The 27,208-nt window shown below is 39.1% G+C and overlaps 1 protein-coding gene across 3 annotated transcripts in view; it reads right to left on the minus strand.

The window, feature by feature from the left end:
- Nucleotides 1-27,208, minus strand: part of FARSB (phenylalanyl-tRNA synthetase subunit beta) — a 68,725-nt gene that overhangs the window by 32,534 nt on the left and 8,983 nt on the right. For 2 of the 3 annotated variants that reach the window (XM_006079641.3, XM_044937886.1), the window contains exons 3-14: nucleotides 24,725-24,879; nucleotides 21,893-21,962; nucleotides 21,232-21,347; nucleotides 16,170-16,320; nucleotides 15,028-15,136; nucleotides 13,826-13,896; nucleotides 11,930-11,991; nucleotides 11,045-11,096; nucleotides 8,050-8,111; nucleotides 7,567-7,774; nucleotides 6,997-7,077; nucleotides 3,309-3,401 (exon numbers count right to left, since the gene is read on the minus strand). In XM_006079641.3, coding sequence (XP_006079703.2) covers nucleotides 3,309-3,401; nucleotides 6,997-7,077; nucleotides 7,567-7,774; nucleotides 8,050-8,111; nucleotides 11,045-11,096; nucleotides 11,930-11,991; nucleotides 13,826-13,896; nucleotides 15,028-15,136; nucleotides 16,170-16,320; nucleotides 21,232-21,347; nucleotides 21,893-21,962; nucleotides 24,725-24,879 — 1,230 coding nt within the window. Of the gene's footprint in view, nucleotides 1-3,308; nucleotides 3,402-6,996; nucleotides 7,078-7,566; nucleotides 7,775-8,049; nucleotides 8,112-11,044; nucleotides 11,097-11,929; nucleotides 11,992-13,825; nucleotides 13,897-15,027; nucleotides 15,137-16,169; nucleotides 16,321-21,231; nucleotides 21,348-21,892; nucleotides 21,963-22,183; nucleotides 22,207-24,724; nucleotides 24,880-27,208 lie in introns of those variants that run through there. The other variant, XM_044937887.1, reaches the window with a different exon arrangement.

Genomic DNA, 27,208 nt, shown 5'->3' on the forward strand with positions numbered 1-27,208 from the left:
TACCAGAAGGGTTTTATGAGTGGTGGTGTTACATCTGCAGTCAGCCTCCAACACCATTATCTTCTGTCTAAGCTCTGCCTGAGCTTCTGAAGCTGATTTCTCTGCTTCTACTTACCACTTTATTATGATCTATTATTCTCCCCACAGAGTGATCCTTTAAGACCTGAATCAAACCATGGAATTCTTCTGCTCAAAAACCTCCAACAGGCTTCTATCAGATTTTGAATAAAACCCATGCCCTATGTGGGGCTTTATGTTAATCTGGCCCCAGCTCCCTCTCCAGCCCCAATACCCGCAGCTGCCCCTGGCTTACTGCACGTGTTCCAGGCACATTTGCTCCACACCCCATCCCAACCTCCACACTGGCTCTTTCTTCTGACTCACACGTTCTTCCTATAGATTGTATGTAGCTATCTTATTTCCTTCAGATCTCTGCTCAAAGGTCTACATGGTTCTACATGGGCTTGCCCTGCCCATTCCAGCTAAAACAGCAGCCCCTCCTAGATCCCGCACAAGTAACAGTAAGCCCTTAAAAGGACCTGCTAGACTGTGCTGAGCAAAGAAGAGGACACCCTTCCTACCAGTCCTTCCACCAGCAAGCTGCTAACAACCTTCAACTTCGTGCTTCCTAAAATATGGGGCACTTTCCCAACCAGAGAGAAAAGTGCCCAAACTGTTCAGAGAACAAAACCACAATGTTAAAAACAAGTTTAACTTATTGGAATCGAAACAAGCTACTTTTGCAGATAACGTCTCTTAGAATTTTTTTATTCACTTTATTCTATAGATAAGATTTATTTACTTCAAAACTCACAGCAATACAAAAAATTAAACTGGAATCAGATCAAGCTCCTATATCTAATTCTAATTTACTGACACTATAGGGGACCACCAGAATATAGTCAGCAAAACCCTAACTGTGAGAACTCCATAGGGTAAGTGATCCAGTTTCTTGCACAAAGTGAAAGGGGGACAGAGGAAGAGATGAATGGATGGAGGGACAACCTGTGGATTAGGAGAGACTAAGAAGCACATCAATCTACATCACATTGAAGTATGAACTTCATTTGAATCCCAAATCAAACAATTAAAATGAGAGGGAGGGGACATATGTATGCCTATGGCTGACTCATGTGGAGGTTTGACAGAAAACAACAAAATTCTGCAAAGCAATTATCTTTTAATTAAAAAATAAAAAATTTTAAAAAGTAAAAGAACCTTGAGAAAATTTGAACAATAATTAGATACTTAAGGATATTAGGAACACTATTGTTAATTTAAGGGGATATGGTAATATTCTGTAATTGTCTCTACAATTATAGTTAAATTTCACATACTTCAGTAAATAACACTTCTCTTATTTCATCCATTTTCTAATATATCTACTACCAAAAAACAGCCCAAAGTTAAGAATTGAGCAAAAGAAAGAATAAGTGTAGACAATAAACTGATAGAAGACCATGAACAATGTACATTTATTTTAACCATAAATAAATATAAACTAGTTAGCCACATTAGTAATGATAGGACATAGCTATTCGTAAGGCGAGGGTAAAATACAGAATCTGCCCAATCTAAAACACAGACTCTCATCTCTCATGTATTTAATGCAGAAATATTGATTCTTATGCATGCTAAAGTACAGCTATTTACAGTGACATTTAATGTGCTTCTGATTTATTTTCTTTCCACTTATATAAAATGGGCAGGATGTAAACCCTAAAGAACCTAACATTATCACACTGTAAGATATCTATCAAGCTTGATAAGTGAACCTAGAAGGAAAAAAAAAAGAAACACTTGGAAAAAAACACAAAAATCCATTAAGATTTACTGAAAATTTTCCACCCATTTATAATGAGTGAATCAACACCTGTTCCATTCTATCCAAATGAATTTGAGTACCTCTTATTAAAAAGAACACCTACGACATCTTAGAAAAGCCAGTGGGCCTCAGAAAACAAAATATAAAAACTCATTATTACAATCCTTCTAAACTAGCATAAGGATTCTTCAAAGTTCTGCCACTGAGTACAGAGACAGAATTCAAGTCCTTGATGCATATTATTACCAATTAGTTACTAAGTTTAGCTCTAATCTGCCACATTTGGTTGTTCTTCAGTCACTCAGTCATGTCAGACTCTCTGTGACCCCATGGACTGTATCGCACCAGGCTTCCCTGTTCTACTTGTAAGTATTTCTATTGATTAAATCTAACTTAAAAAAAACCCTAATTTTAACATTTTTAGAACTTTTAGAACGTCAAGAACTAATTCAGCTACTACTTTTAAAAGTGAAAATCAAGATCCAAAGAAACAAATCACAGAATTCAGATGAAATTAACTTTCTTAAAAACATTTCCTTCCAATTCTAAGATTCCCTTTGATGCTAGAATGAATCTAATAGACACGATCTTCTCTAAAGCCTCAGTTAAACAAACCATGCATGCGTGCTCAGGTGCTTCAGTTGCATCTGACTTTTTGCAACTGCATGGACTGTAGTCTGCCAGGCTCCTCTGTCCACGGGATTCTCCAGGCAAGAAAACAAGTGAGTTGCTGTGCTCTCCTCCAGGGGATCTTCCCAACCCAGGGGTTGAACTCATGTCTCCTGCATTGGCAGGTGGATTTTTTACTGCTGAGCCATGGGGGAAGCCCAAACAAATCACAGATATGCATACATAAGAAAAAAGAGTGAGCTTATTAAAGTATGAAAGATAAGACTACTCAAACTTATTAATAAGACATTATAACTTTGAAATGCTCTCTTTTTATAGTTTGTGCACTAGTATATAATGTATATCACTTAACATTTACTTCTAAGGGAGTATCACTCTCATTTAAATATGTATCATAACCTTGACATGAAACTGACAAAACACTAGACAATCACAATGAAAGGCACAGTCAGCAGAGTCTAGAACTGGCATAACGACTCATTTCAAAGCGAAAGACTTAATGGAGGCTCTGGGAACAGGCGTTGATTCACTCATAAATGGGTGAGGTGAAACCTGAAAATATTTTTTTTTTTTTAAATCAATTGTGAAATAGAAAGTTGAGGTAAGAAAGGCTAGGCTAGGTAGCACTAAGCAAGTAAGAACCACCTATACAGCTAATCAAGAAAAGATTATAATATGTCCTAAGAAGTTTTGTCAGCAAAGTACATAAGAACCCAACATAAACTTATCCAAGAAGAGATTCTAAAGAAGCTCTAAAATTCTGCCCCCTGAGATAAAACAACTGACGAGACTTCATAACTCATGTACTGCCTCTCAGTTTTTACCCATTTTCTTATCTACTTAAAACCCTCACCTGGAATTCAGCCGTTTTAGGATTACTTATGTGGACGGCCTTGGTTGCAGAGATATCCATACCCAGTTTGTCAGCAATATCTTCTTGGGAGCACTAAGGAATACATGAAAATAGATCAATATGGAAACACAATGACTAAATCTTAAAGTATTTAATGCTGTAACAACTTGTAATGGTCTCGTGGCGATGCAGATTATATAAATCAGTAAACTAAGAAAAAGCATACATCAATTACATTCAGGTGCACAACAGATGCAATTCAACATTAATAGTTCTCTTACCAGAGTTCTAACCATGGTACAGAGCTAAAGCACATTTTTCACATGGAGTTGTTGGTACAGCCTGTACTTGGGCCCTCCTACATTGACCTTAGCAGTCCAATCTCCAACAATTCCCTTCTCATCCCCTGAACTGTTTATACTCTTCCATACCTTTACCTGAAATGCCTTCCCACCCAACTTGTGGCTACCACCTCCCGCCAAGATTCTACTTAAAAGACATCTCTTCCATAAAAATATCCCTAATGACTCCAGGAAGAAGTTCTCTCCTCCTCCTTGGTGTTTATACAGCTTTCTGTTTTGACTCCTGTTGTAACCTCTGCAAAATCCACACTGACTTGTGGCAGAACAGTGGGTGGAACTGAGAGAATTCAAGTGGCCTGAGTTATGTAATTTAACTTCTGTGCATACGTGCTTGATGAAGCTCTGGGTCATAAACAAACTCCTAAGCACTCACCTACCAAAACCCACTCACCCACCACCCACTCTTAAAAATCAGGATGGTAGGCAGAATTATGAAAATAAAATTCAGTGACTAGGAGATACAGCAAGTCAAATAAATGTAATGAGATAAAGAAATAGAATGCTTGGCACAAAGTAAGTGAACAAAAAATATTAATGATGACTGGTGGGGGTGGTTTTGTCACTAAGTCGTGTCTGACTCTTGCGACCCCATGGACTGTAGCCCACCAGACTCCTCTGTCCATGGGGATTCTCTAGGCAAGAATACTGAAGTGGGTTGCCATTTCCTTCTCCAGGGGATCTTCCCGACCCAGTAATCAAACTCAGGTCTCTTGCACCGTAGGCAGGTTCTTTACCATTGGAACTACCAGGGAAGCCCACTAATGATGGTAATAATTCACTATTAAGAATAAACAATTATCACATATTTTAATGCTAACTGAGTTTAAAAATTAACATGAAAACTGATGTATCATCAGATTACTCTTTTCTGCTTTCCAACATTGGGTGATATTCATTGCACTGTTCTACAAAATTGTCCTCAAGGACTAGTGGTCTATATTTCACTTAGAAAAAATGAATGGGTTTAGATGGATTTTATGCCACTGTCAGTTCTAAAGACTTCTGCCTCGCTCTTTTGGAAAAGATTCTGAAGACACATTCAGGCACAGCAGAAAAGAGCTCCTGAACCACCATGGCTGCAGTGGTGGGCAACAGTGGCAGGCACACTGGGAATAAACATTTTTTCCTCCATAACATGGAGGAATTCTTAAAACAAGACTTAGATATAATGTGACCAATCAACTAGGAAACGCAATTTACACGATGCAATCTATTCTCAAACAGAACCAGTACTGTCTGCATAAATGAAAAAGGGCCCACAGACACACAGCTACCCAGCTAGGTATCTGAGTGACTTCCACTTTATTGTGATGATGGATGACAAAGGACAGAGATAAGAAGAAATTTAAATCAGGTATCCTGAAGGGGTAGTAGTGGGTATACAGGATGAAATGTTTATCAATGTTAATATTTATATGTTTTAAAGTGCTAGGAAAAAATGTATCGAGTAAATGAAGCCCATAATTTTTATGAAAACTATTCTTATAATAAGGTTAAAGTAGCTTTTTAGTTTTAAAAGTGAGCTAACATAAAAGAAAATATTACTACTGGTATGGAAATATAGCAAAAACCATGATGCTCTGTGAGGTACTTATGCTTGGGAAATCAAGGGCTGAGTTTTATGAAAAGAAGGGCTGTTACTCTTATGCAAAAATAGATATATAAGGCTCAGTGATGTTTAGGTCTGCTCATAAAGTTTGTAACCATAAATATCTGTAATGTTGACATTTCTATAGAAAAACTGTTACTACAAAACTGAAACTCTCTAGCACCTAACTTCTCCCACCCTGAACTGTGACAATGTGTTGACATGACCTTGGACTGCTGAATGGACTCCTAGTGGGAGTCCATCAGTCACAGGCCTGGGGTGCAGACAGACCTGGTCTGGAATCCCTGGTGCACAGCCGACTGGCTGCATGGAGTGGAACAAGTTACCTCAGTTAACTGCTGAGAGAGACAGAAACACCTACTTCACAGGGCTGCCCTGAGAGACAGAATCTCGGACAGAAAGCCCTTCACGGCAGACCCATCCTCTTGGCAGTGCAGGTACTGGTCAGCAGCAGAGCATGGGCTCCCCTGAGATGCGTGAGGCTACGCACTTACAAAGTCACTTCCCGTGCCACTTACGGTAATTAAAAAAAACAGAACACACTTCCAAAAAAAAAAAAAATTTCCTTATGCGATTTTTTGTGTGTATATTTTACATGAAATCATTGCTGTTCCTGACGGCATATGTATATATGGTCCATACATGAACACTGTATTCAAACCTAACGTTCCTTCATGGTCTGACCTAAGGAAAAAGCACCCCTTTAGAAGTGAAAAGGCCAGATTCTGGTCACAGTTCTCCTGCTCTCTGTGTATGCTTTGCTGGGTGCTTATTCTCTCAGCTCCAGGCTCCCTCACCAGTACAGTGTCTGGCATATAACAGATGTTCCATAAATATTGTTCAATGAACGACCTGCTAAGGCAGAAAAACAACTAAGCTGACTAGGTCTGGAAGGTCCCTCCCAACATGAACATCCTACGAACTACAAATAATCAATGAAATGACGTGGACAGGCCGCATTGCTGCACCAACCCTCCATGTACTGGTCATGACTCCCACTACTTTTCTTCTGCAAATCATCTGAGAATTTAGGGCTGGAATTGAGTTGGGGGGAGCTTTCCTGGTTGTTTTGGTTTTTACCCTACGTCGCTAAGCTGAAACGGACTTGAATTCTCAAGAACTACACTGTGGGCACCACAAAACAGCTCAGCAAAAGAGAAAAAGAAACTACAAATTGCACACACATTTCCCTCCCTTCAAATGGTCAATCTGCTGGGGCAAGGAGATTTCCGTCTGATTTTGTAATAAAATTCATTTCCTGATTCAGGCCTTTTATGTCAGCTTTTCAACTCAAAGCAAATGTTTGTGAACATGTTCAAAGACAAAGAAACAAGTTTAATGTGGAACAGTCCACAAGCCCTCAACCAGGGCGGCATCCAGCAGGCACACCACAACTGAATCAAGCCTAAAAATTCTAATGTAATAACTCTGGTTATGAAATTCACCGTGAGCCCTCAACAATGACATGAAACTCTAAAATACACTGTCGTCTGTCATTTCAGATACTTTTTTAGTCCTTCACGCTTTTCTGTGACTAAATAAAGAAATCTTCATTTCTGTAACAGAAATTATACAATCTCTAAGTAACAAAAGTTATTCTTCTAGAGCTTGGAAATTTTGTTAAGTCTTAATAAAGTCATGTAAAGCATCACAGAACAAGGAATCTGGAGATTTAAAGAAAACCATCAGCAGGACAGAAAACACGTGTACAACATACCAGAGCAAAGGTAAGTGCTTCAGTGAATCCGGCAGCTGCCATGTCCTGTCTCAGGAGTTCTGTGAGTTTATTTAGGGGAAACTGGGGGAAAGAAATCATTTCACTTCAGTAAAATTTCCCACTTAAAAAAAATATACAGAAAACTTGTCATTTAAAGGAAACTGCCCTTTCACCCTAACGTGTTCTAGTCCCATCGTTACTGTACTACCTCACCATCCCCTCCCCACCACTCCAACACCCCTCCTTTGAGGTAAAAACCCTCGCTCTCTCTCCCCCACACACCATTCTGCCTTCAGGCCCAGGATCAGAAAATGAACCTCCTACTTAGAGATGCAAGGAGGCCTCCAAACTCAAAACCTGTCTTTCTTCAAAGAGCCAGTCATCACAGGTTTTTAACGTACTCTAATCAATGGGGCATCTGTTTTGTATCCTCTCCACAGCAAATGCCTCTCAGAGCAAAGCATGTCCAAGACTGCTTAATTCCTAGGCTCTGTTTCTCTCCAAGCCTTCCTGGCATTCAATAATCAGTTTCTAACAATAAGGAGTGTTTATTTAAGGGTGCAATCTTACTTGATTAGCTATGGTGTACGTTTTCGGGAGAGTCATCTGAATGTTGTTATATCCATAAGCAATAGCTGCGTCTTCTATGATATCACAGGCGTGGATAATGTCAGCTCTGGTCGGGGGGATTTCAACCTCGATCTGATTCCCATCGCCTATGACTTCTGACTTTAAACACATCCTGGTCAGAAGCTTGGCAAGATTTTCTGGAGTTTCTCTGAAAGAGGAACATACAAACCATAAATGTCATTGGATTATTTAAAACGTGTTTATATTTGGTTTTAAAATATGCTACTACCTGAAACAGTAACCTGTCTTTGTGAATTCCAAAAGACCCCCGACATCCTAACTGAGGTTCTGTCATCACTTAACTTTCTCTGAAGGGACAGAAAAACCTCTCTAAGCATTCATTCAGGAAAAATTAAGCAGTCATGTGTGCACTTCATTCTTGAATTCAACAGTAAATAAATAAATGAAGCATGCGGAGTGTACCTGATCCCAACTTTTTTGTTAATTAGGTCAGCTCTCACCATCTCCTTTCGATAAGCCAGTTCCTGAGAGAGAGAAAGAGTTGGAGAAGCTTAAATCACTCCTGCCAGATACAGCCTTAGCTTCTTTCTAATTCAATTTGTTGTTGTTGTTGCAGTTTTATTACCCTCCCAAGCAACTGTCATTAGAGCCAGACATCAAAAGTAAACTAGGTATTTCAGAACATGATTTGCTACATTGTATTTGTAAATGAACATTCTATTGATACTCAATAGACAACCGGAAGCTTGGAAATGTTACAAAATGCCAAACATGTTTTGCTTTTACACGGTCAATCACCATTTTCCTCAGCAAAACACTGGTGCATTACATCATTTCTACACTGCTTACAAATCCTGCTGAAGACTTTCAATTTCATCTCATGCAAGTAGGTGTCTATGACCAAAAAAGAATAATTCATGTACTGCACTGTACTATCCAGCATACTAAATCCAAGAGTGTTATGAAGTCATTCCTCTTCTTTTTTAAGGGGGGGAAATGGAACCAGGCTCGAGCCCGAGCTATCAACGTGCTCCAGGAGCCAGCCGGGCTGGGAGCATCTGATGAACTAGTCCTCACTCTCCTTCAAACAGTACACAACTCTACCTTGTGAGATAAGAACACACACACATAAAATCCAGGCTTTACCTATGAGTATTTCTTATCACTGAATTATTCTCAGAAGTGTAACTGCCACTAGCAAAAGGGCCATAAATTTAAACACCTGTTTGGACTCAGGTAAGGACAATGGGAGGAGAAGGCAATGGCACCCCACTCCAGTACTCTTGCCTGGAAAATCCCATGGGTGGAGGAGCCCGGTAGGCTGCAGTACATGGGGTCGCTAAGAGCTGGACACGACTGAGAGACTTCACTTTCACTTTTCCCTTTCATGCATTGGAGAAGGAAATGGCAACCCACTTCAGTGTTCTTGCCTGGAGAATCCCAGGGACCGGGGAGCCTGGTGGGCTGCCGACTCTGTGCGGACACGACTGAAGTGACTTAGCAGTAGCAGGACAATGGGCCAGAGTCCTGCTAATCAAAATGCGGTTCTCAGATTATGGTTGCCAGGGGGAAGGCTGAAGGGAAGGGACAGTTAGGGAGTTTGGGATGGATGTGTACACACTGCTGTATTTAAAATGGATAGGCAACAAGGACCTACGGTATAGCACACAGAACTCTGCTCAGTGTTATGGGGCAGCCTGGATGGGAGGGGAGCTTGGGGGAGAAAGGATACATGTATATGTATGGCTGAGTCCCTCTGCTGTTCACCTGAAACTACCACAACATTGCTTGCTAATTGGCTATACCCCAATACAAAATTTTCTAAAAAATGCAGTTCTCAGAGCAGAAGCATCATTACCACCCCAGTGCAACCACCACTAGGTAAAGAAATCCAAGCTAGGCTGCTGGGTGACGAGACACTTGACCTGTTCGCCCCACTGCCAAGAAGCAACATGAAAGAGAGGCCGACCCCGGTCATCAGCTGCCAAGCCTACCGACCAGCTGAAGGAGCTTGGCAGGGACGAGCCTAGGAAACTACCCGGCTGACCACGGAACCGTGACACAAACAAATGATTGTTGTCTGAAGTCAGTAAATCTTGGGGTAGTTACATAAAAAAGGCTAACTGATAACAGTAACTAAAATCAATTAAAAAAAAACAAAAAACTGCTACAGCCCAAAATTTCAGTTATGCTCCCCTAGCGGCTCAGACAGTAAAGAATCTGCGTGCCAATGCAGGAGACCCAGGTTCAATCCCCCGGTCAGGAAGATCCCCTGGAGAATGGCAACCCACTCTGGTATTGCCTGCAGAAGCCAATGGACAGAGGAGCCTGGGGGCTACAGTCCATACGGTTGCAAAGAGTCGGACATGACTGAGCGACTAATATTTTCTTTCTACAGTTATACATTTGTTTTGAATTATAATAAATACTCTCGAATAATATATGATGCCAAATACTAATATTTTCAGGAAGGGGAAGGTTTTGATCCTGGCAGGTTTTATCTACTCTAAAAACCATTTGAATAGCAGAAATTATTCTAGGCTCTGACTCACTTCATAAGTAACAGAGGAATTGTGAAAAATCCAGAGATAAAGAGCTCATCAAAGAATGGCCTCACTGAATCAGAACCCGGCTGATAGTGACACTGAAAAATGTGTTAGAATGGCCACCCTGTGTATGCGAAGCCATCTTGGGGTAAAAAGCTCAGTTGTTTAAGAATGCTAGTTTGAATTTTTATCAAGATCCCATATCTTCAAAGTAACTGTGCTTACTAGTAAATTAGTTTTATTAACACATCCAGATGTAATTTATTAGTTACAGTGATGGCCTTTCACAATTGGTAAATCAAATGTGAAAAGACTTAGTTTGGAAGGCCGAGTAACCTTCAGTTCAGTTCAGTCGCTCAGCTGTGTCCGACTCTTTGCAACCCATGGACTGTAACACACTAGGCTTCCCTGTCCATCACCAACTCCCGGAGCTTGTTCAAACTCATGTCTATCAAGTCAGTATAACCTTAAAAGGGGTGAAACTATAAATTACCCAGTTACCTAGTTGATAAGGGTATAAACCACAGGAATCACAGTATATAACTCCTGTGGTATAATGGAGTGTGTCAGGAGTGAAGTGTGCTATAAAATGGTGTTGGGACTGTCAAGCTTAAATCTTAGCTCTACCACTAGTAATAAGGCAGGCAAGCCACTAGCTCCACCAGTAGTAACAGGCAAGCTATTTAACATCTCAAGGTCAAGGGCCTAATAGTGGCACCCAACCTTATAGGGTTAATGTAAAGATTAAGTCCATGTGATGCACATAGCATCACGCCTGGCATGTAGGTGGGTAGATGGACGCATAGAAAGACCACAAGCAAAAAAAAAAAGAAAGACCACAAGCACTCTACAGCTTATTATTGCTGTTACTGTTGTCAAAGTCATCATCATCAAGTCACTTCTATACTTACTGGAAAGGTATGCAATTTTCCATTAGGAAAAACTACCTCAGCTGCTTCAACCCTGAAAACAAAAATAAAGACAGAAATAGAATTAAAAAATAAAAACAAAAACCTAAGGGGAAAAAAGAGCCATACATTCTAGAAATGTGTGAGGTTAACATAACGGTTCATTGGTCTACAGCTGCAGAATCAACAGTCTATTCGTGTCCCCACACTGCTGTCTAGGTTAAGCCTCCCAATACACAACATTACTATTCTATTTCCTGTGGCTCTTGCGTCTCTCCTTGATCAGTTTATCTCCCAGTCCTGCCAAGCACACATCCTCGATGAACTCCTTGCTGATACGGATACACACGTTCCAGGCTTTACCAGAGTCATGTTGTTATAGAAGGAAAGCTGACTGACACCACCACTAAAATGCAAATCAACTTAAAAAAAAAAAAGATGTGAGCATACAGTAAGGGCCATATAGGTTTGGGAAGTAATTTTTTATATAAAAACTTAGCCTTGAAACAAATACAGTAGTCTTATTGGTATATATAAGATATAATGCTTTGCTTTTATAAATGATTTCTCTTTGTTCAGCTGTTCCTTTTCCTGTTCCTCCATGTTTATATTCTCAAATCCAGTGATCCTTACAAAAAGCCTGTCACTGCCTCTAAAAGGTCTACTCAGCTAGCAGTAATGTGCCCTTACAAACAGCCAGAACATCACTGAAACTTTCTAAAGTACTTATCACCTTTTACATTATTAATTCATGTCTTAGCTCCCCAAAGAGATTATGTATTCCAATTACAGGAACTGAATTTTTTATCTTTATATTTAGCACAAGACCCTAGTGCTTTGACTTCAGAACAACAGACCATCATTGATAAAAATACCAAATGAACTTACGTAAACTGATTCTCACAATATTCACTGAACGTGGTAACAATGACATCAAGAACGATTTTTGCCTGCAAAGGAAAAAAATCAAATATTATGGTAACACATGAAAATCCTCTCTTCCCTCAAATGGAAATGAATTAATATTTAATATAATTTAGTCTCCAAATATATAAAAATGGACCTGCATACACAAATTTTAAAGAAAGAAATGGAATAAAAACTGAGCTTGAATGCGCCTGACCTTATTGTCAGGTGTTCTGCATTTATGAAGTTCTCTGAGAGTTACAATCCATGACCGAGACAAATCATTTATTTCCCCCACTCCCCCTCCCCTAGGTTCACCAAATTTCAAGAAAGACAGATGGCTAACGACGGCAGTAAACCTTATCAGTCCCATAAGCCTCTGCAGCCAGACACCAGATTCCTGGCCAATCACTTACCATCAGGCTGATCTGGGGCAAGTTACTTACTGTCATTGTACCTTAGTCTGTCTGTTAAGTAGACATAATAAAAGTTCCTACCTCATTTGGTTAACATGAAGATTAAGAGTGTAAGAGTAAGAGAGAGAGAGAGAGGGGGTGTGTGTGTGTGTGTGTGTGTGTGTGTGTAAAATACATAGAACAATGCTTGGCACATAGTGATGGCCCTATTGATTTGTTCATTTTTAAATTAAAAGAAATGCTTAGGAAAAAACACAGTAATCTTATAGGGGTACATGCTTTGCTTTTTTATATATTTCACACTAATATACAAACTTCAGGAAAGATAACCAAGGTCTGCTAATGTACAAATTTTAAAAAGTTTTTAACAGGAACAGGTATTATATATTACCTGACACTATTTCTGAATGTACATTTGGTATGCCATACCATGCTAAGTCATTTAAGTCATGTCTGTCTCTGTGTGACCCTATGGACTGTAGTCTTCCAGGCTCCTCTGTCCATGGGACTCTCTGGGCAAGAATACTGGAGTGGGTTGCCATGTATTCCTCCAGCGATATTTGATATATAAAAGTTATAACCATTCAAGTCTATCTTTCTTAATCTGCTTTACTGTCACCTAACTCTACACCTTACTTAACACATGGAAAGAAATCTTATGCTATAGAAAATAGCTGTCATGACGTTCCAATCTAATACATGGTGATGAAAAGTGACTGAACGACTAGTATTCTGTATTTTCTAGATATATTTGTGTGTGTGTAAACTCTTTATCAGTTTGCTAAATAAGACTTTATAGCCAGCTGGTCCTAATTTTTTTTTTTAACAAGTACACAAAAGTACAAAATTAGGATTCAAATTAAGCCAACTAAGATGAACTCCTTATAAATATGGCATTACAATGTGGATCCCATTCTCAATTTTACTGTTTTAATGTATGTGGCTAATTCTCTCACAAAGATGATGAGTTCCTTGAAATCAAGAACAAGTAACTCTTTGTTAAATTCATGGCATTGAAGAAAGAGAGTAGGTGCTCACTAAACATTTGTCAATTGAATGAAAGCACCATAACCAAGGGGCTTCCCAGGTGGTGCTAGTGGGTGAAGAACTCGCCTGCCAATGCAGGAGATGTAAAAGACGCTGGTTTGATTTCTGGGTTGGGAAGATCCCCTGGACGAGGGCACAGCATCCCACTCCAGTGTTGTTGCCTGGAGAATCCCATGGACAGAGGAGCCTGGTGGGCTACAGTCCAGAGGGTTGCAAAGAGTAGGACATGACTGAAGTGACTTAGCACACACTACAACCAAAGTACAGAATACAAACACCTTTCTCATTTTCTAAATTTCTAAAATACAGCCCCATTTATAAAAATAAACAAATTTTAAAATTTAGTCACATGGTCTCAGCTCAGAGGTAAAAATCTATCTTGAGAGAACAAAAATAAAATAAAAGTTTTATTTACCTTAGTAAAGTCAGTTCCTGTGCACTCAATAAATACATTTTTCGTATTTACTGTTATTTTGGAATGGTTTCCTGCAACAAACACAAAACAACAACAAAGCAATCAGGTTCAGAAATAAAGGTGCACTAAAGAACTCTACAAATACAAGCTGGCACCTCAGAGGTAAGGAGACACACAACTTTTATTCTAATCTCCCATTATAAGCTGGAGAATAAAGATAAAATAAAAAACAAGGTTAAAAAAAAAAGACTTTACAGAGTGCATTACACAGTATGCTGCTTAACAGAAGCCATCTCATCTCATTTTCATCATCATGCTAAGACAGGGCTGCAGGCAGGACAAGTAAGATTCAAAGATTAAGCTCACTGCCCAGGATCACAAGCTATTAAACAACAAGGCTAAGATTTGGGCCTGGATCTGGCTCACTCCAAAGTCCACGATGAGTACTAGAGTTCAAGATATGGAGAAGGAAGTTTCTCCTTCCCATTGTGAAGCAACTGAACCCCCTTCTCACCTCCAGAAAGGCAAACATCTATGGCTTTGACATCACTAAATTTTGTAAATACATTCAAGTTGCTTCTCAACAAAAGCTTCAGAAAGAAATTAAGAGGGTAAATTTCAGTTCTGAAATTTTAATTTATAAAACAGCAGGTCAAGCAGAATTCCACTTTAAGTTTAACGAAATGAATTACGGGCTAAAACCAAAATATCGACACCTTTTGGAAGAACAGAATCCAGAGAACTAGCACCAGAACATATTTATAAACTTAGCTTTTCCCTTCTCCAGGTGATCTGCCCAACCTTGGGATCAAACTGAGGTCTCCTGCATTGCAGGAGGATTCTTTACCAGCTGAGTCACCAAGGAAGTCCAAGAATACTAGAGTGGGTAGCCTATCTCTTCTCCAGCGGATATTCCCGACCCAGGGATCGAACTTGGGTCTCCTGCATTGCAGGAGGATTCTTTACCAACTGAGCTATCAGGGAAGCCCTAAAAGTAGGTATACATTTATGAATTATATAAAAATCACCAGTAAAATACTGAAAAAATGAAATGAACTATTGCAATAAAAGCCACAAAAGACCTGAGATTCTCAGACCGAGTCTTCTGACTGATTCAGCCAAGACAATTGAGAATTCCACAGAAATGCTAAACATTAAGAAGGAAATAGCAAAACATCTATGGTACTTAAGAAATAACTCACCATTGATGATTGGAGGCATGGAAAGGACGACACCATTGCTATCATAGATAACTGGGTACAGAGGTTTATTTTCAATTATATGTAAATAATGTTTAAGCTGGTTGTCAGTCTGAAAAAAAATTAGACAAACAAAATTAGCTTCTTATTTCTATCAGTGTAATTAGTTTACATACGTGCCTAGCATAAAAAGGGGTGGGGGGGAGAATCAGAAAAATAACAAAACAGCCCCCGAAATTTTAAATGTATGAATGTATGATATTTTCTAATATAAAGTAATGTCTCAGAATCTTCATACAGCCTCATCTCCTATTGAAGAAAGATGAGTTGTTGTTTAGTCGTTAAGTCATATCCGACTCTTTTGTTGACCTCATGGACTCTGGGCCCACCAGGCTCCTCTGTCCATGGGATTTTCCAGGCAAGCATACTGGAATGGGTTGCCATTCCCTTTTCCAGGAGATCTTTCCAACCCAGGGATCAAACCTATGTCTCCTGTACTAGCAGGCAGATTCTTTACCACTGAGGAAAGATGAGACCACAATTATTTTTCAAGACTCAAAACAGATTTGCAGAGTAAGCCTGAATCACCTTAAGCAAAACAGAAACCATACAAAACTATTTAGATAAACAGGAAAAAAATCACTTGCAAATCAGGCCAACAATAACAGCTGCTTTTCCCAAATGATACCTACCTCTTCTACTATTTGTTAAATGCAGTTTAAAGAGACAACTGAATTGATTTTCACTGCTGGACTCTATAAAGTGCTAATCATGGGAGGCAGGCACTTTGCAATAGTGCATGCCACACACACACACACACACACAGTCTAGCTAAATCTTATTGTGCCTTACATTTGCATGAGTTTTAATTATTCCTAAATATGAATATTACAGTGCAGTAAGGCCTATGTAAGTGGTTCTCGATCCTAGGTATACATTACAAACATCTGAGAGGATAAAAAAAAGTAATAATAAAACTAGAGCCAGAACTCACTCTAGATCAAATGAACCAGTATCTCTGGGTTGGAGCCCAGACACTGTTATTTTTTCAAAAGCACTCATGACATCACCCTAATTATAACTTGATTTTGGAGGAATTTTATGATTTATGCAGAGCTACTACATCAATATAAAATGACCTTTACCTTGTATATGTTCATCAGTTCACAGGCTGTATACTCTTTACTCTTATTTAGAGGCTTGAATTTGATATCAGAAGGTTTCTTTGCAGTGTAAGTAAATGGACCTGACAAAGTGTCCAAATCATGGGTACCAATAGCAACCAAGGCTCTTTTCCTAAACGTGGAGACGGGGAAGGAGAGAGAGAAAAACAAAAGAGATTTGAAGATCTCAAAACGTAAGACTACAGGTTTTTAAAAATTATTTGTAGACAATTCCTTAAAATAGTCTGTTATTATGTGACATCTTTACAAACATTAAAAATATAAGAAATTATAAAGCTACTGAAAACACATTATTTTAGTAGCTGAAATTCCTTCTACTAGTTTTCCCAAGTACCACGTTATTATTAATAGGACATTAACATACCCTTTATCTTCTTTTTTTATCATATTTCCCTTTATCCTATTTCCTCTAATGTCAAGTAAACATAAATGTTTTATTAAGTTAGAATAAACCACCCCAAAACTCCTCTGTTTTTTGGCTTTTCTATATTTTCCTAAATTTCCTGTAACATAGCTATATTGCTTTATTAATGGAAATTAATTTTAAGAACTGAGATTACATTTAAAACTGAATAAGGAAATTTCAAGAGCTATTAATTTCATTTGTTCTACAGCTTATCTGCAAAGAATTTAAGGTAATTTTAGGAACTTAAAGATATAAAGTAGGCAAGAAAGAAACAGAAGCAGGGATATAAAATGAAGCCAGGAACAATGCCAATACTAAATTAGAATCTCAAGGCCTACAGTCTTATCACAGAAGATTACAAATTTGACTCTAAGCTTTCCAATAGACAATCCAAAAAGAGAAACTCAAATCAGAATTTATGATATTCTTAAGGCTTCAAATGTGTTTTAGACTATGTAGGTCTAAACTAAATATCAAATGGATAAAATCATTAGTTATCAAGAAATGTGTTGAGTCCACATTACATGAACTATGAAATAGCTTTGAGAATTTGTTGAAACAAACTTTGGTCAACCTCAAATTAACACAGCATTATACAGCAACTAACTGAATAAATTTTTTTGTTCAATCTCTAAGACAGGCGACTAGAATTTTAATGGGTGACTTGAACAGAGCTGTTGACAACCCTAGAGGGAGTGTAACTGTACTCAATGAGTTGCATGTTTATATACTAGCATCAGATGTATGCATGCTCAGTTGAGTCCAACTCTTTGCAACCCCATGGACTGTAGCCTGCCAGGCTCCTCTGTCCGTGGGATATCCCAGTCAAGATTACTGGAATGGGTAGCCATTCCCTTCTCCAGGGGATCTTTCCAACCCAAGGATTGAACCTGCGTCTCCTGCATCGGCAGGTGGATTTTTTACCACTGCACCACCTGAGAAGTCATATACCAGCACAGGTAGAAATATACCCATGGCCTGCAACAGAAACCACTCCTCAGAGAAAAAGAACAAAATCAAAAGCCTCTGCCATAACAAGATATTCTGTACACAATCAGAAAGCAGTGCATATGAAAACAGGGAAACACAACATACTCCCAACAAACCAACCCATAAAAATCAGTGCTAAGATACCTGGATTTTCAAATCACTATGCAGATTTTTAAAATACTACTACCACTACAAAAAAAGCTACTACAATGGTCCAGTCAGTTTAGATAAATCAACAACTGATAAACCCATGAGTAAGAAAATCCATGTTTTCTTGGACATTAATGTTGGTTTTTTAATCCAAAAACAGTACCTCAAAAATGTCGCTAAATTTCAACTTCAAGCCAATCACAAAAAAATTCTGGATGGATCAGAGAGCTATGCATTTTGAAAAACAAACAGCAAACATAGGTACATACACACATACATATATACAAACAAGGTACCATAAACATTATTCAAAGAAAACATAGATGAACAATGCTTAATTAAAACTGTGGAGCAGGACATCCCTTAAGACACAAAGCACAAAAGTCATATAGGAAGACTGATAAATATTGACTATACCCAAATTGTAAACTTTATACAATCAAAAGACCCCACAAGTCAAAAGACACAGAGAGAAAAGGTCTACGACACAGGTAAAGAAAAAGGAGTAATATCCCCCAAATAAAAAGATATGAAAACTAAAAATAAAAATCAAGATTCTACTTATTATACTGGCAAGAATTTTGGTAAAGTCTTGCTGTGAAAAAGCAGCGACTGAAAGAACCGAGCGAAAAAAAGAGAAACTTCGTTAAAAGGGAACCAAAGAGATTCTATAGAGATAAACAATAAAATATCTGAAGTAAAAAGTTTGCTGGATACTTCCAGGAGTATCAGAGACTAGGCTGACTCTCTTGCCTGACACAATCACAAAAGAGGGAAGACACATATACCACAATGGTTTCTAAGGCCGGCACTGGACCTCAGGCGATGAAGGACAGGAAAGAGATAAGGGAGATGAGAGACAGGAAACAGGTAAGGTAAGCCCTATGACTGCCCAGCTGGCTGCCTGGAGGGACTTCAAGTCACAGGGCAGGAAAGGGGGTCAGGCAGGAGCCCAGTGAACTCCCTAAGTTGAAGAGACACAGCTGAGAGCCTCGGGAGACCAAGATGGCGGCCAGAGGTCACCACACAGAGCACTGGAGATGAACAGAGCTACAAAGGCAGAGAGCTCTGCGATGTGCAGAGGGGCCCCCTCAAGACCTTGCTGAGTATCAATCAGTGTGAGCATGTGAGGAAACCACCTAAGGCCAGGCAAAGAACCATCCAACGCACCAGTGCTCACACAGACTGAAAACCCCATCTTTCACAGGGGCCATGGATAAAGTAGGAACAAGGTCTCGCCTCAGTAGTAAGGACTAACTAGCCTTAGACAGAACACTGTGTGACCAACAAAAACAGAAACACACATACACACACAAAAACAGAGAAAAATCAATGAAACCAAAAGCTAGTTCTGTGAAAACTGACACACAAAGACATCCACTAAAGTAACTGATAAAACTTCTAGCTACACTGATCAAAGGGGAAAGAGAAGACACAGGCATAAAAGAGGTGATACTGATACAGATACTGTAGCTATTAAAGGATAATAAGGGAAGATCAACAACTTTTATGCCAATAAAAGTTTACTATAAATCACTTATTATTTAAGTGAAATGGTTATATCTCTTGAAAAACACAAATTAGGATTTACTGACTCTGGCATATCAGAGTATTAGGATATAATTTATACCTCCCCTTAGAAAAAGCTCACGATTTCCAAAAATACTGCATAAAATACAACTTAAAGCTGAATTAAGTTGTAAGGAAATGCCTTACAATTTAGATAACAATTAGATTCTTCAAATGACCAGAACAGATAACAGGGCTCAAGTACTTACTAGCTATATCAATGCCTATCAGAAATCCTCTATCTTGACCTATATGGTGAAACTATATTTAAATTCTTATTGTTTTGCGTAAGAGTGACATATTTGCAAGACGACAAATAGATTGTTTTTATAAAACAACTTGGAATAAATGTATTTCAGAATCCTAGAAAAAGCTTCTTCTACCATGTACTCAAAAATGTTTCAAGAAAAGAAACTGTGTGAACTTAACCACAGGTGTTTTATTTTTTAAATATTTTTCACACCAGCAGAAAACACCCAAGGTCTCCTTCCCAGCCCTGTGTCCTGCCCATCCCTTACACACAAGCCTCTTTTAGTTTCCACAGTTTACCACATTGCAATCACTGCAATTACTAAAAAATAAGAATTATGTTTTTCCTTTTATACTCAAGACATATGTAACTATTAATCATACCTTTGATTAGCATGAGGTAACTTATGTTGCTATATTTTAGGACCACACAAAAAAACTTGGTATGTTAGCTAAAGACTAATGTTTCCTATCAGTAACTTTTATTAAGATTTTTGAAAAACTGACATTAGTTCAAGGACTCCCACTGTTACCTTCCTTGACCTTTAGGAGTTGAGGAATTAAACTGATCTGAAGATCATCACACTAAAGGGAGCTCTATGGGAAATGATGTATAGCAATGTCAAAGATAGAATAAGAAAATTCAGTTATTTAAAAATCTCAAAAAAGAAAATACAGTTAAAAAATCTAAAAGGTACTTGCTCTTTGGAAGGAAAGTTATGACAAACCTAGACAGCATATTAAAAAGCTTTGCCACCAAAGGTCCGTATAGTCAAAGCTATGGTTTTTCCAGTAGTCATGTATGGATATGAAAAAGTGAAAGTCAAAGTCAAAGTCATTCAGTTGGGTCCAACTCTTTGAGACCCCATGGACTAAACAGTCCATGGAATTCTCCAGGCCTGAATACTGGAGTGGGTAGCCTTTCCCTTCTCCAGAGGTTCTTCCCAACCGAGGGATCGAACACATATCCTACATTGCAGGTGGATTTTATACCAGCTGAGCCACATGGGAAGTCCATGAATATGAGAGTTGGACTATAAAGAAGCTGAATGCCGAAGAATTAATGCTTTTGAACTGTGGTGTTGGAGAAGACTCTTGAGAGTCCCTTGGACTGCAAAGAGATCCAACCAATCATTCCTAAAAGAAATCAACCCTGAATATTCATTGGAAGGACTGATGCGGAGGCTGAAGATCCAAAACTTTGGCCACCTGATGAGAAGAGCTGACTCATTAGAAAAGACCCAGATCCTGGGAAAGATAGAAGGCAGGAGGAAAAGGGGAGGACAGAGGATGAGATGGTTGGATGGCATCACCAACTCAATGAACATGAGTTTGAGCAAGCTCTGGGAGATGGTGTGGATTGCCATTCCCTTCTCCATGGAATCCTCCCAACTCAGAGATCAAACTGAGGTCTCTCACATTGCAGGTAGATTCTTTACCATCTGAGCCACATGGAAGCCCCCAAATTTAAACTTACTTAAATTTAATTTTCATTAACCTTTCTTGTTATTCTCACATATTCTTATTCTAGAAAAAAATTTTTTAAAAGTCTGCGGGGGTTGGGAGAAGAAAGGAAAGAGGGAGGAAAAGAGGAAGAGAGAAGGGGAGGGAAGGAGAGAAAGAGGGAGAAGCAAGTAAGAAAGAGATACATTCACAAACCTGCAAATGTTCTGATGTAATTTCTCCTGAAGTTCAATGAAGCTGTCATATCTATCTTTTGTAAATTTTATGTTTCGGAGAACCGCTGCAACAGCGTACGGGCGTATTTTAGCTGTCTGAAATTCATTTTATCAGTAGAGATGGTAAATATGAAGGCTTTTCTTTGTAATAACATCTTGTAATAGAAAGTCAGCTGTCACAAATTTTCATTCAATCAACAATAAAATACAGTGGTGGTAGGAGAGGAAGTCATTGTCCTCATGGAATTTACATTTCAGCAAGATCTCTGAAAATTTACTGAATTGTTGATTAAAAAAATTAACCTTTCAAGTAGTTTGCTTTTAGTATTTCTACCAAAACAGCCTTCCCCAAAGAGATTTTCTTTCTAAATGTTATTAACCCACCACAATTTAAATAATTATCTCAAAAGTATTTTAAGCAAACATTTGGATGTTATTTTCCAAAATTATTCACAGAAAACAGATGCTGTCCCCTTTCACTTTTTGGTAAAAACAAAATGACAGTTTTTCAGAGCTAGAGGCTAAATATACAATGATCAAAGAAAACTACATTTGGCAGAAGGGTCAGCTCTGTCCCACCTTAGAGATATATACACACAAGGGATGTTTTTAAACGAAAAATAAGAATTGATCCTTATTACCTCTTCTGTGATGATCAACTTCTGGATTTCTCCTTTAGGCATTATCCGTTTATACATCGGAGTCTTTATCCTAAAATATTAAAATAAATGTGTTCATTACTAATCAAAACATTTGAAACTAATTTATTCTGTGTATAGAAAGTATACAAAATGCACAGAAGTAGGACAATGGGTTAAAGTTACAGCAAATCAAATTTGGGCTGAGTATTTAAAAATAAAATCCTAACAAATATTCTAACATTTCTAGTTGTTTAAAAATGGGCCATGATGTCTCATGGTAATGCATATTACCATCACTGGAGTCTCAGGGGACTAGAAAACCTTTAATTAAGCAAACTGTATGCAGGCATTTAAACATCAGCTGAGGGGCTGGATTAAATAACCTTTAAGTTTTATTCCAACCATGAGAGTTTGAACTTCTCAGAAAAACAGAGCTTCTTACAAACACAGATGGTCTGGCTCCACCTGGACTTAATAAATCAGGCTATTCAAGAGAAAGGCCTGGTAAATGGTACACTCTGAAGGCATAGTTCAGGTGATTGTTATATCAGGTGAGGGTGGGAACCATTGTTCTAACAGTGCTTTTCAAACCTCAAGGTGCCTACAATCAACTGGTGAATTTGTTAAAGCATATATTCTGATTCAAGAGGTCTTGGGTAGAAGCAGATTCTGCAGTTCTTACAGGCTCCCAGGTGTTACAGATGCTGGTCCCTGGTCCACACTTCGGGTAGCAAAGGTTTTAAGTTATTTTCCTAATTTTCTCTCATCATAAAAATCATATGAGGTGCCTGCTAAATTCTTATCAGGCAGGTTTGGGAAACACAATGTAAGGAGACTATCCCTGACCCTAAAATATAAACATCTGGACTTCCCTGGTGGTATAGTGGATAAGAATCTGCCTGCCAATGCAAGGGGGACATGGGTTCAATCCCTGATCTGGGAAGATTCCACATGCCTTGGTGCAATTCAGCCCATGGGCCACAACTCCTGAGCGCACATGCTGCAACTTCTGAAGCCCGTATGCCTGTGGTCTACAACAAGAGATGGCGGTGGTGGTTTAGTTGGTAAGTCCTGTCTGACTCTCACGACCCAAGAACTGTAGCCCACCAGGCTCCTCTGTCCATGGGATTTCCCAGATAAGAATATTGGAATGGGTTGCCATTTCCTTCTCCAGGATATCTTCCCAACCCAAAGATCAAACCCACATCTCATGAAAAGCCACCACAATGAGAAGCCCACATACCACAACTAGAGAGTACTAGAGGAAAGCCTGTGAACAGCAACGAAGACCCAAAGCAACCAAAGAATAAAAAATAAAATAAACATCTGATTGTCATGCAGAGAAGCAACTGGGTCAACCCTCAAATTTTAACCATCTTATTAACCAAATGCCTTATTATCACCCTTTCACCAACACCTGTCTCTCATCTGACGGCCTCATAGTTTCAAAGTCTAGCCTATCAGCCTGATTGGAGAAGGAAATGGCAACCCACTCCAGTGTTCTTGCCTGGAGAATCCCAGGGATGGGGGAGGCTGGTGGGCTGCCGTCTATGGGGTCACACAGAGTCGGACACGACTGAAGTGACTTAGCAGCAGCAGCAGCCTATCAGCCTGAGGCTCATATTCTTTTGCATCTGACAAGATAATGGGTAAGTAATCAAAAAATAATAATTTTTTTCCATGTCCATTATTTATTTATTTTAATTGGAGGCTAATTACTTTACAATATTGTGGAGGTTTTTGACATACATTCACGGAGAAGGCAATGGCACCCCACTCCAGTACTCTTGCCTGGAAAATCCCATGGATGGAGGAGCCTGGAAGGCTGTAGTCCATGGGGTTGCTGAGGGGCGGACACGACTGAGTGACTTCACTTTCACTTTTCACTTTCATGCATTGGAGAAGGAAATGGAAACCCATTCCAGTGATCTTGCCTGGAGAATCCCAGGGACGGGGGAGCCTGGTGGCCTGCCATCTATGGGGTCCCACAGAGTCGGACACGACTGAAGTGACTTAGCGGCACATAAATCAGCCATGGGTGTACATGTGTTCCCCATCCTGACCCTCCCTCCCCATCCCATCCGTCAGGGTCATCCCACTGCACCAGTCCTGAGCACCCTGCCTCATGCATCAAATCTCAACTGGCGATTTATTTCACATATGATAGTATACGTTTCAATGCTATTCTCTCAAATCATCCCACCCTCACCTTTTCCCACAGAGTCCAACAGTCTGTTCTTTATAATTATTTTTGATAGCTTTACTGTTTCACCTTTTTTTCACTTTACATATTCATCATTTTCTATATGTATTACATGAAGAGTCGGAAGGGGACTTGAAAACATTCTTTATTATAAATTACAAGTCTGAAACTAGAGAAGTCAATTACCTTGCCCACAGCCGTCACGAGATCTTCAGTTTTCCAGTCAGGAAGCTCCATTTCTGAGCTTCCTCAGAATTCTTAAGAAAACAGCATATAAAGTTGCACCCTTCTGCTTTTCTCCCAACCTTTAACCAACCCCATAAACTATCTATTCCAACTGGATTACTGAAGGAACTCACATGAACCCACTAAAGAGTTATTAAAGAAGCCATAAAATCATTAACCACTCCAGTTTTAAAACATGCTCCCCAAATGAAAGACTATGACTCTTTTTTTCAACTTTCAAATGGCTACATCTACAGGCTCCAGTCAGCTCTCCATGCAGACCCAAAGCTGTGGATCTGTCCAACAAGCTTTTTTCCAGAAACTTAAACAGGGTTGTTGACAGTGACAGACAAAGAAAAAAGAAATCCCACTTAGCCACGGGTTTAATGAATATACTCCCTTACCTTTCTTTGAAGACTTGAAGTCCTCGAACCAATCCTTCCAGACACAGCAGGTCATATCTATTGGCAGGGACATCGATTTTGTAGAGAACAACATCAGAGGCCCCATGGGCCTTTTCATTACCTTGTTCCTTACTTATAATTTCCTTTTCAGATGTCTAAAACAAACCCAAAAATTAAAACAAAACTAAATAAATCTAAATTTTTTTTGAAAAAGTCATTATCAGTCCTATAAAGAAGTAATTACACTGTTTATGTTCTTTTCAGAGCAGCAGAAAGCTGTCTAAAGCAAGGCGTGGGCTAAACTTTGCCTACTACTTGTTTTTGTAAATAAAGTTCTACTGAAACATTGTCAGGCCTATTCATTTACATTTCATCTGTTGTTATTTCCATACTGCAACAGCTGAGTTGTGACAGAGACTCTATATAGCTTTCAAAAGCTTGCTATTTGGCAGAAAAAGTTTGCTCATCCTTGATCTAAAAGAAAATGAAAATACCAAGGAAAACACAATAAGAACCAAGAAGCAGCAATAACAAAAGTGTCAATGAGACAAAGTAAAGGAAATTCACCAAATAAAAGCTATTTTGGGAATTCCCTGGTGGTCCAGAGGTTAGGTCACCACACTTTCACTGCTGAGGGCCTGGGTTCAATCCCTGGTCAGGGAACTAAGACCCCACGAGCCAAGAAACAAAAAAAGAGAGAGAGAGAAAGAAAAAGGAAAAAAAAAAAGAAAAGATATGCAACCTTTTATAAGATAATGACTCTAAAAGCTAAATCCTATGGGCACCCAAGACTAGAAGCAACATGAAAATGAGAATAATACTATAAAAGCAAACAAAAACATTTGAAGGGATCATCAGAAGCTGTGGTGTAAATCAGAAGGGATTATAAGTGTATAGTCCATGGGGTTGCAAAGAGCTGGACACGATTGAGTGACTTTCACTCACTCACTCACTCACAGGTGCAATGGGAAGAGGTCTAAGGACAGTAAAGGGTACAAAGCAGCAAGAGCAAAAACAAACGAGGGAGAAAGGGGAAGAAATACCACTAGAATAAATTCAGTGCAGAAGTAAAAAGCTTAGACTATCTCAATCACCACACTGTAGAGATTTTCTTAAAAACAATCATTGCCAAGAAGTTAAATTCTGTTCTCTACATTTACCATGGCAGGAAAATACCTATATACTTATTTCCAATCAAATTCCTTAGAAGTCATACTCCAACTGTTAATGTTACCCACTAGTTACCCCAACTTAACTGGAACTCCTGCTATTTCTATCACAAATCATCTGCTAAAATAACTGATGCACTCCTATCAAAATATATGATGTATTTTGTTTTACATGGGGCTCTCCTACTGCCACAAGATGAGCAGTTCAGATTACTTCCCAAAGAAGTATAATCTACACTTGTATAGCATGCTGAAGAATTCATTTTCCTCAATGAGCACTATGCACCTGAGTTACACCTGAGGAATCACAGAGTCCACAGGAGGCTGGAACCGCCCAGGGCTCATAGTGCTTTTTGACTGTGGGCTCCAAGGAACACCTTCACTGGCCATCTCAAATTCAGGAGGCATACTGTGAAAATTAGGGAAAATTTAAAAATAAAAAAAGAATGTTGATGTATGGCAGAAATCAACATAATATTATAAAACAATTATCCTTGCTTATTTAACTTACATGCAGAGTACATCATGAGAAACGCTGGGCTGGAAGAAGCACAAGCTGGAATCAAGATTGCCATGAGAAATATCAATAACCTCAGATATGCAGATGACACCACCCTTATGGCAGAAAGTGAAGAAGAAATAAAGAGCCTCTTGATGAAAGTGAAAGAAGAGAGTGAAAAGGTTGGCTTACAGCTCAACATTCAGAAAACAAAGATCATGGCATCCAGTCCCATCACTTCATGGCAAATAGATGGAGAAACTGTGGCTGACTTTATTTTTCTGGGCTCCAAAATCACTACAGATGGTGACTGCAGCCATGAAATTAAAAGACGCTTACTCCTTGGAAGGAAAGTTATGACCAACCTAGATAGCATATTGAAAAGCAGAGATATTACTTTGCCAACAAAGGTCCGTCTAGTCAAGGCTATGGTTTTTCCAGTAGCCATGAATGGATGTGAGAGTTGGACTACAAAGAAAGCTGAGCACAGAAGAATTGATGCTTTTGAACTGTGGTGTTGGAGAAGACTCTTGAGAGTCCCTTGGACTGCAAGGAGATCCAATCAGTCCATCCTAAGGGAGACCAGTCCTGGGTGTTCATTGGAAAGACTGATGTTGAAGCTGAAACTCCAATACTTTGGCCACCTGATGTGAAGGGCTGACTCATCTGAAAAGACCCTGATGCTGGGAAAGATTGAGGGCAGGAGGAGAAGGGGATGACAGAGGATGAGATGGTTGGATGGCATCACCGATTCAATGGACATGAGTTTGGGTAAACTCCGGGAGTTGGTGATGGACAGGGAGGCCTGGCATGCTG

The sequence above is a fragment of the Bubalus bubalis genome, chromosome 2, assembly GCF_019923935.1.
Source record: "Bubalus bubalis isolate 160015118507 breed Murrah chromosome 2, NDDB_SH_1, whole genome shotgun sequence".
In the NCBI taxonomy this organism is placed as follows: domain Eukaryota; kingdom Metazoa; phylum Chordata; class Mammalia; order Artiodactyla; family Bovidae; genus Bubalus; species Bubalus bubalis.